At 41.8% G+C, this 14,446-nt stretch overlaps 1 protein-coding gene across 1 annotated transcript in view; it reads right to left on the bottom strand.

Annotated features, from left to right (window-relative positions):
• Positions 1 to 1,228: 1,228 nt before the first annotated feature.
• LOC121570116 (V-type proton ATPase subunit B, brain isoform) overlaps positions 1,229 to 14,446 on the bottom strand; it is a 44,706-nt gene continuing 31,488 nt past the window's right edge. Inside the window, exons 7-14 of the mRNA XM_041881611.2 lie at positions 12,303 to 12,404; positions 11,331 to 11,428; positions 10,980 to 11,103; positions 6,478 to 6,628; positions 5,749 to 5,831; positions 5,427 to 5,531; positions 3,724 to 3,853; positions 1,229 to 2,164 (exon numbers count right to left, since the gene is read on the bottom strand). Of these exons, the coding sequence (XP_041737545.1) occupies positions 2,022 to 2,164; positions 3,724 to 3,853; positions 5,427 to 5,531; positions 5,749 to 5,831; positions 6,478 to 6,628; positions 10,980 to 11,103; positions 11,331 to 11,428; positions 12,303 to 12,404 (936 nt within the window). The 3' untranslated portion in view covers positions 1,229 to 2,021. The remainder of the gene's footprint in view (positions 2,165 to 3,723; positions 3,854 to 5,426; positions 5,532 to 5,748; positions 5,832 to 6,477; positions 6,629 to 10,979; positions 11,104 to 11,330; positions 11,429 to 12,302; positions 12,405 to 14,446) is intronic.

The following is a 14,446-nucleotide window of genomic DNA, read 5'->3' as shown; positions in this document are numbered from 1 at the left end:
AGGTCATTGACCTGGTCCTGCCGTGTAGTTCTGGGCTGATCCCTCACCTTCCTCATGATCATTGATGCCCATGATGTGAAATCTTGCATGGAGCCCCAGACTGAGGGTGATTGACCGTCATCTTGAACTTCTTCCATTTTCTAATAATTGCGCCAACAGTTGTTGCCTTCTCACCAAGCTGCTTGCCTATTGTCCTGTAGCCCATCCCAGCCTTGTGCAGGTCTACAATTTTATCCCTGATGTCCTTACACAGCTCTCTGGTCTTGGCCATTGTGGAGAGGTTGGAGTCTGTTTGATTGAGTGTGTGGACAGGTGTCTTTTATACAGGTAACGAGTTCAAACAGGTGCAGTTAATACAGGTAATGAGTGGAGAACAGGAGGGCTTCTTAAAGAAAAACGAACAGGTCTGTGAGAGCCAGAATTCTTACTGGTTGGTAGGTGATCATATACTTATGTCATGCAATAAAATGCAAATTAATTACTTAAAAATCATACAATGTGATTTTCTGGATTTTTGTTTTAGATTCCGTCTCTCACAGTTGAAGTGTACCTATGATAACAATTACAGACCTCTACATGCTTTGTAAGTAGGAAAACCTGCAAAATCGGCAGTGTATCAAATACTTGTTCTCCCCACTGTATGTGACCAGACTGGCAGTGGATAATCAAGTTAGTTCAGTGAGTCCTGAGAAGTATCATATGATTTGCACAAGACTCACCTTTGGCCATATTTTACGATCTCAGGTCTGATCTAGGCTACGAGTGCATGTTTTTGTTAACTTGGGCCTATATACGATCTATGACTCGGACAATTAATATAAAAAAATATTATTTGAGTTTGGATTTCGATTTGGCTTTTTTGCTGAGTCACTACTAAGCCCTACTGCAAGTGTGAGACCCATCAACCTTAAAAGGGGCAATCTGCGATTGCTCCATCCTTTTTGGGATTTTTTTTATTCATAAATACCCATTGATTCTTGAAAAGTATGACTTAAAAATGCCTCATGAGCTTAGTTCAATGGTCTTAACCCATCAGAACCCAAAATGTAAGCTTGTTCTAATCCTTTATTTGTAAACAAACACTGTATAGCCTCAAAACATGGTTTAGAGTATAATTTTGTTATCATGGATGGTCAGTCCTTGCATCCATAGCTCTATCTATGAATTTGACAGTGGTCACATTTCTAAAGCCCCATGCCTCAGGTGGGATTACAAACATGTCATATCCTTCATAGTTCTAATATAATTTATTTATGGACAGAAAACAGAAGAATCATAACACACGTATTCGATTCCTGCAAACAAACAAGAGAATGAACAATGAAACAGGGGAATGTTTACTATTCTTTTTACAGCACATACATATAGCAATAACAAATAATGTAAACATCCTTTTCTTTCAATAGTAATTACATCAAGCAAGAGGCCAAGAAAAAAGCAATTAGTCTACAAAGTTTGACATCTACAATATAAATCAATTTCAAGTTGCCCAAAAGTTTGTCCAATATCGAAACCCTCACCTCAAGCCTATAAAAGTAAACATTTAAGTATCAATGATGTTCAGTGTAATAAATTAAAGTATGTCATGACACTTTCAGACCTCCTGGGTGTTTGATGAAGTCCTACAATTTGACATATGGTTCACAAGTAATTGCCCCCCCCATCTGAAATAAGTGATTGAAGTGCTATCTTCAGGGTGACAGTAACAAACATATTGGACAAATTTAAACCATTGAAATTTGAAAGAGAACACACAATCTAAATGTATAGGATGTTTTACCTTTTTGGAAAGTTTCATTTACTTTAGGTGGGGACAACATTCAATGAACAAAATCCAACAGTAACATACCCCAATAAATAACAGGATAATTATTTGATTTAAGGGTAAGTTTAAAACTCTAAATAAAATGTAGAGATATAATCACAGACACTACCCATACTAGATTCTGGACACAGATACAGTACAATACATATACAGAGGGAGCTGAGATTATTGCTCTGTTCTCTGAGTTGAGGGGCTCTCAGTGACGAGCTGCAGACTCCCTGGGGTAGAACTCAGCCAGGGTGCTCTGGGGAATCCGCTTCAGCATTTCTTTGGGGAAGATTCGGAGCAGCTGCCAGCCAATGTCCAGGGTCTCATACACAGTCCTGTTGTCATAGGGGCCTGAGGGGTGAGGTGACAGTGTTTTAGGTATTGAATGCTATGACATTTGACAATATTCCGTATGACGACTAGTTGCCAATTTATTATTTTATTCAGAGGTTTTAATAAGAGTATGAATAAAACAATATTCCCCAGTGATTCACTGATATTTTTCATGACACTTGTTGTGGGCGTCATGTTCAACTCAGGTCATAGAGCGAACATGTCTGAAATGCACCCAACACTACATCACAGCTTACTCTATTGGAAAGAGATAATTGATAGGCTTGATATTAAGTCAATAATCATATTGTGTCACAATCGGATTACAAGCATTAGGTCCCTGTGAAGCATAGCCTACAATAGTGCAATCCCTGCTTTGTAATCTCATTATCTGAAGGACAAGAAGACTGAACGGCAGGCACTTGTTCTTTGCCCAAAAGCCGGCCCCATTTGTCTATTTCAGCTGAGAGAGAAGATGCAAAAGTCTGACATGATAATTTCATATTATTTCTATGGAGTGAGGTATTCTATATGAGGTTTCAATTCACATCAGTAGACTCATCAATTCTAATGAGATTCTCATTTTAATGGATCGCATTAGGCTTTGACTCATGTTGAAAAAGGAATTCAGGCTCACTATAAACTAGGCTGGATAGAAAAACACACAAATCCTTCCTTTAGCAATCTCATCAATCCAAGGACAAGTGTGAGAATAGGTTTGGCATAATGCTTTGACGACATGCACACATTATCGCTGAATGTCACCAAGTTGTTGGAAAATCTATCCATTGGTTTTTGTTTCCCTCTGCTGATAAAAAAATAATCATGCCTGAAGGCATTGAAAATTAACAACTTTTACTAACAAAGACCTGAAGGAAAGAAGCATAACATGCAGCATTTATTCATAGTTCTTGGTTAGAGCTAAGAACTGGCAGATAAAAAATCCAGCGATGTAGCATTATACGATAATATCTGCAATTAATGACAAGAAAAACAAAATGGTTTATTAAGAAACATCTAACAAACCTAGCTTAAATGTGATTCAACAATGCAAACAAAATATTATTAATCCATTAATTCATTTCAATATCATTGGGCAATATCAATCTCCATTTTAATATCACACTTGAATGATACCGCTATGCAGGCAGAATTTCTGGTAATAAGGTCAAAGACCTCGGGCAACACATAATCAGTCAATGATTTAAAGGAATTTGCGGAATAAAAGGTAGCACAACCATAAGATAAAGGAGAAGCCAAGGTGGCAAAGGTATAATATCTCATATTTAACGCGACAATATTTAGACAAGCAAATAAAATCACCAGAAAAGATCTCCGTGCAGGAGTGTCAATGACCTGGCCAAGCCTCCCACTTAACGGTGTGAAAAGCCTGCCAAAACACCCATTCATTCTGGTACAAAATACTGGACCCTGGGAGAATGCGACATACAGTGCGGTTGCCATGCCACCGTTTTCACCTTTTGATTTGATCATGCCATACGACTAGAATATCACTACGCACGCTCTCTGGTTGTGGTGCTACTGTCATAGGTCTCATCTGTTTTTCAGCATCTTACCCTGAGCGATGAAGTTCTTCTCAAACTTCTGCAGGAACTCCAGGTAGAGCAGATCATCGGAGGTGAGGGCCTCCTCTCCCACCACGGCCTTCATGGCCTGCACGTCCTTACCAATGGCATAGCAGGCATACTGAGAGGGATAGAGGCATGGGAAAAGAGGTAGATAAAGACATGGGGATTCAAATCCAATCAAATTCTATTTGTCACATGCACCGAATACAACAGGTTTACCTTACCATGAAATGCTTACTTACAAGCCCTAAACCAACAATGCAGTTAAGAAAAATAATTACTAAATAAAATAAAGTAAAAAATAAAACAATAAAGAGGCTATATACAGGGGGTACCGGTACCGAGTCAATGTGCGGGGGTACATGTTAGTGGAGGTAATTTAGGTAATATGTACATGGAGGTAAAGTGACTATGCATAGATAATAAACACCGAGTAGCAGCAGTGTGAAAAAAAGAGGGGGAGGGGGTAGCCATTTGATTAGCAGTCTTATGGCTTGGGGGTAGAACCTGTTATGAAGCCTTTTGGACCTAGAATTGGCGCTCCGGTACCACTTGCCGTGCGGTAGCAGAGAGAACAGTCTATGACTAGGGTGGCTGGAGTCTTTGGCAATTTTGAGGGCCTTCCTCTGACACCGCCTGGTATAGAGGTCCTGTATTGAAGGAAGCTTGGCCCCGGTGATGTACTGGGCCGTACGCACTACCCTCTGTAGCGCCTTGCGGTCGCAGGCCTAGCAGTTGCCATACCAGGCAGTGATGCAACCAGTCAGGATGCTCTCGATGGTGCAGCTGTATAACTTTTTGAGGATCTGAGGACCCATGCCAAATCTTTTCAGTCTCCTGAGGGGGAATAGGTGATGTCGTGCCTTCTTCAAGACTGTCTTGGTGTGTTTGGACCATGATAGTTTGTTGGGGATGTGGACACCAAGGAACTTGAAGCTCTCAACCTGCTCCACTACAGCCCTGTCGATGAGAATGTGGGCGTGCTCGGCCCTTCTTTTCCTGTAGTCCACGATCATCTCCTTTGTCTTGATCACGTTGAGGGAGAGGTTGTTGTCCTGGCACCACACTGCCAGGTCTCTGACGACCTCTCTATAGGCTGTCTCATCGTTGTTGGTGATCAGGCCTACCAACGTTGTGTCGTCGGCAAACTTAATGATGGTGTTGGAGTCGTGCTTGCCCACGCAGTCATGGGTGAACAGGGAGTACAGGAGGAGACTAAGCACACACCCCTGAGGGGCTCCCGTGTTGAGGATCAGCATGGCAGATGTGTTGTTGCCTATCCTTACCACCTGGGGGCAGTCCATCAGGAAGTCCAGGATCCAGAGGGAGCTGTTTAGTCCAGGGTCCTTAGCTTAGTGACGAGCTTTGAGGGCACTATGGTGTTGAACGCTGAGCTGTAGTCAATGAACAGCATTCTCACGTAGGTGTTCCTCTTATTCAGGTGGGAAAGGGCAGTGTTGAGTGCAATACAGATTGCGTAATCTGTGGATCTGTTGGGGCGGTATGCAAATTGGAGTGGGTCTAGGGTTTCTGGGATGATGGTGTTGATGTGAGCCATTGAGAGAGAAGCGTGGAGGGAGGTCAGTGAGTTAAAGGTGCTGTATGCAACAAACGATTAATGTGTATTGTTGTTCAATAGAAATTAGGCTTGGTTATAGAAGATCTTTGGCTGTGGGTGAAGTGACAATTACCAGTTGGTTGGAGACATCAGCATGGTCTTTACGGGTCATTCCTTCACCGATGGCAGACTTCATCAATCGAGACAGAGACGGCAGCACATTGATGGGTGGGTAGATCTGAAAGAAAAGCATGAAATAATAGAAGTTAATTCAATGTTCAACAAAGAAGTTGTAAACAAATGAACATTGGGCAACAATTGGACAATTGTCAGGAGAGATAGAACTACAGTACTCAACAGCTATAGACAGTCCTCAATAGTCAGGTACAAAGGGTGGGTTTGAGACATTAGTGAGAATGTGAATACATGTCTATCATCAGTGAGTATGTCTGTACCTGTCTGTTGTGCAGCTGTCTGTCCACATAAACCTGTCCCTCAGTGATGTACCCAGTGAGATCAGGAATGGGATGGGTGATATCTGGAAAACACAGTTAACATGGAGGTCAACATCAATAGATAATATCCAGGGTTAAAGTCACGATAAATCAAGTGGCCTTTATCAAAAGGATATGCACGCATACTGTACATTCAAAGCATGCACTGAGCACGGTCGTAAATCACTTTTCCCAAAATAAATGTAAATGAACCAGGCATACACTTTAAAATGTCTACAACTTACAGTAGAATGCTTATAGATACTGAAATGCAGATCCAATGTAAAGTTTCCCAATTTAAGGACAATGAGTGTTTTGATCTACATCCACAACTTGGGAGTGTTTTGATCTACATCCACAACTTGGGAGTGTTTTGATCTACATCCACAACTTGGGAGGATATTGCTCTAAAATACGCTGGCACAAATTTCTCTGTGATGTTAAAAAGGTGGGACTCCCATTCAAAAACAGATTGGACGCCCATCAAGATGTTACCATAGTAATGGCAAGCAACAATTTGTTCCCTGGCAAAAAAAAATATTGACCGCATTTCAGTGACGAAACAGGAGATTCAACAATATTGCTAATGTGACAAGTAAATAAATAAAACAAGAATTAAACATTTATAAATAAATTATTTTCTAAATATATCTAGGTTGTTTTTCTCTGAGAAAAGCCGGCATGTCTCACCATCGTTGGGCATGGTGAGGATGGGGATCTGAGTGATGGAGCCGTTCCTGCCCTCCACTCTCCCGGCACGCTCGTAGATGGTAGCCAGATCAGTGTACATGTAACCTGGGAAACCACGACGACCAGGGACCTCCTCTCTAGCAGCAGACACCTGGGGAGACATGGGACAAAGAAGTGAGCCATAGGTGGAACCAGGTAATAAGAGATGGGTCCCTGAACACAAACTACTGAACATTTCATTGCTAGAGCATATGATTGAATCAATGAGCATGAACTCGTTCATTATTTTATGGTATTGGAATGTGCATCGGGATTTAAAGTGAAACTGACTGCATTTTAGCAACATTAAATCTTATTCAAATCTGTTCATATACACTCCCAGGAAGAATGACACTTTAAAAAAAAGATTTTCTGACGTAATTTTCATGTTTTCATAAATTATTAGAATGTTTGGGAATTACATATACTAAGACATTTGTGAAATTTCTATAGCAATATAGAGTGGGAAAGTGGCCGTGCGTTTGGACAATTAATAGACAATGCTGTAAATTAAACCAAATAAAAACAACAAGCAATTTGCCAAAAGGGCCTGCCATCATTCACTTTGAATTGGACTGGGTGTTTACAGGCAATTGCAACAGCGCGACTTTAGATTATTAGAACGCATTCGGCAAAAGCCACAAAATACACTTGAATGGATTTCTGCAAATATGTAGCTAAATACCACAAGAGTCCTCTTACATTTGGGAACTTTACAGTCCCATTGATCAAACAACCATAAAAAAGGTAGAACATCTTTCCCTATATGCACATCAACAACAAGATCAACAACTAATGCTAGCCAGAGCAAGATTAGCTAAAAACTAATGAAGGAACATTAGATAAACCCTGTCAAACTTTTTCAGCTAGTTGGCCGTCAAAATTGCACTGATAAACGATGGGGAATAGCCTGCTCGAGCCTTCTGCAACTTGCCTGCCAATGCATGCCTTGTCCCAACCAAGCACCCAAGCTAACTGGCTAAAGTTGGCTAGCTTAGTAGCTAGCTACTTCCAGACACAAATGAGAGAACACCTCACTGACCATTTTACTCGCCCTAGCAGAGCTGGTTAGGCTGTTGACATGTTTTATAGCGTGTTCGTGACTAACTTACTTATTTTGCCTATGTTTACTGACACCAGTCATATTCAGCGGGTCTTGCTCGTTCGTAAATTCATCAGTTATTCTGCGCTCGGCACACTCAGACAAAAAGTGCTAGATAGCTAGCCAGAGTGAATTTGTTAACTGGATAACAGTCGTTCAGCATACCTAGCTAGCGAAGCGATTCACATTTCTTACTAGCTAACCAAATGACACATGCATCTCTAGCTGTGTAGCCACCGAAAAAAGATACGAGGGGTAAAAAAAGTCAGTCACTCAAACTTCTCCAATGACATTATGTCCTCCTAGCAGCTAGCTAGCTAGTTAGCTAGCTAATGTTAGGCTCTTTGTTTTTAGCTTGCTACATAAATAGATACGCTAGCATATTAGCCACATGACAGACTTGTGATCATTGCCCTTGCTAGTTTGATTGTAGTGACATTCCCAGCCTTAGTTAGATTCGTCTGTTTTTGTCCAAAATATTGAGTCATTGAAACTGAAACAGTGCATCCTGAATGGAGGCAGCAAACAATGTACCAGGCCAGCTGTGATTTACAACCTGATTTTTTGGACTACCAAGAAATGTATTGGTGAATTATATGAATCATGCATTTAACTGCATCCATCTATTCTGGCAATAATGCCTTAGTGTACGTCATGGAATGTTGAGTCAAATAGAACCTATTTTTAAAACCTCTTATAAAGTTGGTTTTGTAGCATAAACTGGGAATTTGATATTGTTGACTGATATGATCGTCTGTTTCATATCTGCACAAGTAGTTAAAAACACTGTCAGTTCCACTTTAAAATTCCCTATTCATTTCTTTCCCATATCAAACCACTCCCCCTAAAGGAGGACAAACTAATAATACTGTACTATATTCTAATGTAATCACCTGTTGGGAGCAGGTTGAGAGCTTCAAGTTCCTCGGTGTCCAAATCACTAAAAAGACTTAAAATGGTCCAAACACAGTCGTGAAGAAAGCACCATTGAGAGCAATTTCACTGGCTGCATCACTGCCTGGTATGGCAATCGCACCGCCCTCGATCGCATGGCGCTACAGAGAGTGGTACGGACAGCCCAGTACATCACTGGGGCCGAGCTCCCTGCCATCCAGGAAATCTATTTCAGGTGGTGTGGTAGGAAGGCTCGGAAAATCGTTAAAGAAACCAACCACCCAAGCCATAGACTATTCTCTCTGCTTCCGCACAGCAAGCGGTTCCGGTGCATCAACTCTGGCACCAACAGGCTCTTGAACAGCTTCTATCCCAAAGCAATAAGACTGCTAAATAGCTAACAAAATAGCTACACAGACTATAAGTTAACCTTGTATCCTCATTGACCTTTTTATTTTTGTCTCTATGCACACTCACAGGGCCCTACACACTCACTCCAACATCATCTGCTCACTCACACATAACATACATTTACAGTGCCTTCAGAAAGTATTCAGACCCCTTGACTTTTTCCACATTTTGTTACATTACAGCCTTGAATTCTAAATAAATCCCTGACAGTGTCACAAGCAAAGCACCCCACACCATCACACCTCCTCCATGCTTCACGGTGGGAACCACACATGCGGAGATCATGCATTCACCTACTCTGCGTTTCACAAAGACACGGCGGTTGGAACCAAAAATCTCAAATTTGGACTCATCAGACCAAAAGGACAGATGTCCACTGGTCTAATGTCCATTGCTCGTGTTTCTTGGCCCAAGCAAGTCTCTTCTTCTTATTGGTGTCCTTTAGTAGTGGTTTCTTTGCAGCAATTCGACCATGAAGGCCTGATTCACGCAGTCTCCTCTGAACAGTTGATGTTGAGATGTTTTGGTTACTTGAACGTGAAGCATTTATTTGGGCTGCAATTTCTGAGGCCGGTAACTCTAATGAACTTATCCTCTGCAGCAGAGGTAACTCTGGGTCCTCCATTCCTGTGGCGGTCCTCATGAGAGCCAGTTTCATCATAGCTCGATGGTTTTTGCGACTGCACTTGAAGAAACGTTCAAAGTTCTTGAAATTGTCTTAAGTAATGGACTGTTGTTTCTCTTTGCTTATTTGAGACCCCTTGACTTTTTCCACATTTTGTTACGTTATCGCCTTATTCTAAATGGATTAAAATAGTTTTTTTCCCCTCATCAATCTACACACAATACCCCATAATGACAAAGCAAAACAGGTTTAGACATTTTAGCAAATGTATTAAAAATAAAAAACTTAAATATGACATTTACATAAGTATTCAGACCCTTTCCTCAGTACTTTGTTGAAGCACCTTTTGGCAGCGATTACAGCATCGAGTCATCTTGGGTATGACGCTACAAGCTCGGCACATCTGTATTTGGGGAGTTTCTCCCATTCTTCTCTGCAGATCCTCTCAAGCTGTGTCAGGTTGGATGGGGAGTGTCACTGCACAGCTATTTTCAGGTCTCCAGAGATGTTCGATCTGGTTCAAGTCCGGGCTCTGGCTGGGCCACTCAAGGACATTCAGAGACTTGTCCCGAAGCCACTCCTGCAATGTCTTGGCTGTGTGCTTAAGGTCGTTGTCCTGTTGGAATGTGAACCGTCACCCCTGTCTGAGGTCCTGAGTGCTCTGGAGCAGGTTTTCATCAAGGATCTCTCTGTACTTTGCTCCGTTCATCTTTCCCTTGATGCTGACTAGTCTCCCAGTCACTGCCGTTGAAAAACATCCCACCACCATGCTTCACCGTAAGGATGGTGCCAGACGTGACGCTTGGCATTCAGGCCAAAGAGTTCAATCTTGGTTTCATCAGAGAGTCCCTTAGATGCCTTTTGTCAAACTCTGCCATAAAGGCCTGATTGGTGGGAGTGCAGCAAAGATGGGTCTCCCATCTCCTTCTGGAAGGTTCTCCCATCTCCACAGAGGAACTCTAGAGCTCTGTCAGTGACCATGGGGTTCTTGGTCAACTCCTTGACCAAGGCCCTTCTCCCCCGATTGCTCAATTTGGCCGGGCGGCCAGCTCTAGGAAGAGTCTTGGTGGTTCCAAACTTCTACCATTTAAGAATGATGGAGGCCACTGTGTTCTTGGGGACCTTCAATGCTGCCGAAATATTACTAAACTGTTGGAGCTAGGAACATAAGCATTTCGCTACACGCCCAATAACTTCTGCTAGATATGTGTATGCGACCAATTTGATTTGTGGAGGTTTTCAATATCACAACCATGTAGGGTGTACTGACCAGCACATTGAATTTGCTACCCATATTCAAAAGAAAAGTTGTGTCTCTCAAACGTTGACAGAATTAATGTGCAAGTCTGACACTTCACAAAAATAAAGTATGAGTTATTTTTTTCCCCAGGAGTAAACAGTAGACTTCCTTGAGTTAGTTTGGTTGCCCACCTCTCTCAGAGCTTCGGCGTAGGAGCTCATGTCAGTCAGGATGACCAGGACATGCTTCTCACACTGGTAGGCCAGGTACTCAGCTGAGGTCAGAGCCAGGCGAGGGGTGATAATGCGCTCAATACTGGAGAAAGGAAAGAACAAGGAAGGAATTAAATGTTTCCACCATTAACATAAAAAAAAGGTAGGAATAGACAATACTCTGTTGAAAAGGTGAAAATGACAGTCTTGCCTTTATACAGCAATATTATACAGACACTTTATTGCAGTGAATCCATGATTCCATAGATGTACCATACAATTATTTATTAAATTACTGATTTGGCACCGAGCTTATGCACATAAACTCACGTGGGGTCGTTGGCTAGGTTCAAGAACAGGCAAACATTGTCCATGGATCCATTCTCCTCAAAGTCTGACTTGAAGAAGCGAGCAGTTTCCATGTTCACCTGAAAAGATAGAAGGTTAGAAAACAGTTAGGTTCAAGATTACACACCAAGTTGATAGTAGAAGTCCTTGAACATTCTTCAACAAAAGCAGGAATATATTAAGTCGCCCATGGGCAAGAAAAACAAAAACATGCCTACATCAGAAAAAGGAGCTCCTGGTACAAATATCACAACAAATTAGGGTAAATTCTTCCTAAAAACTATACAGAGAGCAATGTAGTGCAAATTATGCTGCAGCTTACTGGTTCAGCAGGTTTCAACTCAAGGTAACTTAATATGTTCTGATATGTGAAAACAGGGTTAAGTGTTAATCAGATGTTAAAGAGGCTTAATACGCTGTCCTTTACACAGTGTCCTTTTCCTAAATTGGAATCTCCTTTACATATGCTTTAAAATGTCCTCATCCCTTTTCATACCCGTCCGTCCCTATGCATTGCATTTCCGCTACCCTGTTACAAAGTTAGTGCTTATGTTACAAAGCCCTCAATGGTGTGTGAATTAGCCATCAGCAGGGAGAGGATAAGGGGGGCCAGAGGAGCAGAGGTGGGGGTCACTAACATCTCTGCCACAGGTCACAGAAGATTCCCCACCCAGCGTTAAATAGGGATGAGCAGCTGAACTAGAGAGAATTTGATACTGGCCGGCTGAATGTGTTCAAGACGGCTGAATAATAACCTGTCGACGTGGCCAGAATCTGCTCAGAGGAGCAGACGTAACAGGGGACTTAAACGCTAAGTCACTTGGTGAATGAGAGTGAGAAAAGGAGAGGGGGAAGTGTCACGGTGGGGTTAAGAGGAAGGATTAGCCACACACACTAGAGGAAAAAACAGACAATTTATATTTTTTAAAGTATATCTAGTGCCGCTCAGCTCACCCCCATGGCGGCAAAGACGATGGCAAAGTTATCATCGCTGTAGTCCATCACATCCTTGGATTTCTTCACCAGGCCGGCCTGACGACAAATCTGGGCAGCAATCTGAAAACCAAAACGAAGGATTCAAAATGATGAAAATTGAAACATTTAATGTTGATAAAACAGCCAGTCTATTAAAATGTTTGGACATCAGCGAGCGCCCCGTCCAGCTAGCTAGTTACTGGCGTGTTCTGTGTGTATCCACGTGCTCCCAACTATGCTTGTGTCTGAGGTGCATAGTTGGATAACAACTCTGTGATTAGGAATCTAGAGGGGAGGAATTTCACGCTTATCGCTTAATGTAACGGTTGCTGCCTGTTAAATCAGGGCTGACCTCTCAGTGCACCCTGAGCTGAGACACCTGGCCCATAGAGAACAGCGGCACAAATGACCCCATGACAACTGTTTAATGAAACGAGAAGAGTTTTATACCATTCCAGTGACACGAGAAGTCGACCAGCATCATTAGTCAGACAAGGCGTACCCTGTTCACTGTTTTTAGTACAGTGACGGTCATAAGGTCATAATGAGGCTGTTTGCAAACAGTGACGACTGGTGAGAGAACAGCCACCTCAAGCGTTAACGACCTCATGGCTGGGCTACCAATCCTACATTAAATCAGTGCTATTCACACAATCACCTAATCTCCTCTCGCCACCATTGTCTTATTAGTTTAATTCGTTTACCAGTTCAACCACAGCGGCCATCACGTTCTTTCTCCAAGGCTTTAGAAAAGAGCATTCCTTCAGTCATGGGAAACCACGGACACTGTCTGATATGACAATATGAACTCATGAAACTATGCAGTATAGTCTTAAACTTGTTTAAGACTGTATACATGAACTATTGAAACTCCTAACCTTGTTTTCAAAGTCAATGTGCAATAGATTGGTGATCCAGACTTTTTGGGTTAGTCCTTTAGCACTGATATTTTTTATATTTTACCTGAGATTTCAAGTGCTCATCGATTAGTGGAGAGGTAGTAGAGACTGATAAAACTAACATAGAATGAGGCTTGTAATAAGAACATGTTGGAATGGACAATGATTCTGACTTCCTTAACACTGCCCCTGCACTTATGATGAGCCATAAATCCCAAGATTGAGTCAGATGAACAACAGTTAAGCTGGCAATGACAGAGATTATTTGTCATCCCATTCCAAGTTCAGTCAAAGATAAAACCCTGATGAAAACACGTTGGTTTTACTTTTAACAATAAATAAGCCCTTTTACCAACTTCTTCTGTCCTCCAAGAGTTGCCGAATGTCCTCTTCACTTGAGTTCACTCCAAGTAAGTGAACTCTGGCACTTTTCCACAATAAGTTAACTTTTCCAATGAATCTGATTTTAAATGACTGTCTGCTATAAGCAAATCGTTTCAACTCTGTTCTCCAAATCAAAATTAAATACTTCACGGCACCAGTGGAACTCTGGAGGTTTGGTTGGTCCATTCTATTTTTAGGCGGTGAGACAGGAAGTGAAGTCCAGACGGCTGCCATGTGCCCATAACTAACACACTGACACACAGAGACATGGATCTGACTCATGCTTAGAGGCAGGTTGGCAACTAATAGCGTTAACTTAACACTACTCATTTTTGACATATTCAATAGCTTTCAGGTAGTGCCGTACAATAATGCTATACGCTACCTTCAGGTTCCTCTTTAGTAGGTTTAATGCAATGCGTTCAAACCATTTGGACTAAAAAGGCTGTTAATATATGAGCCTAAAATGAAATGGAGAACAAGCATCTAGTTTAACAGTGTGTCTGATACACAGACTATCAAATGTGACAGGTGCATGATTGTACAAACACTACAAGACATATGGAGTGAGTAAAATGAGTAGATGTGTGAATTTCTGGAGTGCTGTGTGTGAAGATGGAGAGACAGGGAGAAATAAGAAAATGCCCTCCACAAGCAGTAAAATGTCACAGTGGATATCTGAGATGTCCTCCAGACCCACTTTTCTGGTTCTACTAGCTCCTGCACCACAGGAACAAAACAATTTAATCTCCTCCGCCTATTAGCACAAATCATTTCAATTAGCTGGTAACACACACACACACACACCACAAGGGTGTTTGGCAGATAAATTAAGCACAG

This window comes from Coregonus clupeaformis, chromosome 1 (assembly GCF_020615455.1).
Source record: "Coregonus clupeaformis isolate EN_2021a chromosome 1, ASM2061545v1, whole genome shotgun sequence".
NCBI lineage: Eukaryota > Metazoa > Chordata > Actinopteri > Salmoniformes > Salmonidae > Coregonus > Coregonus clupeaformis.
This window is presented reverse-complemented; position numbering and strand designations above follow the sequence as displayed.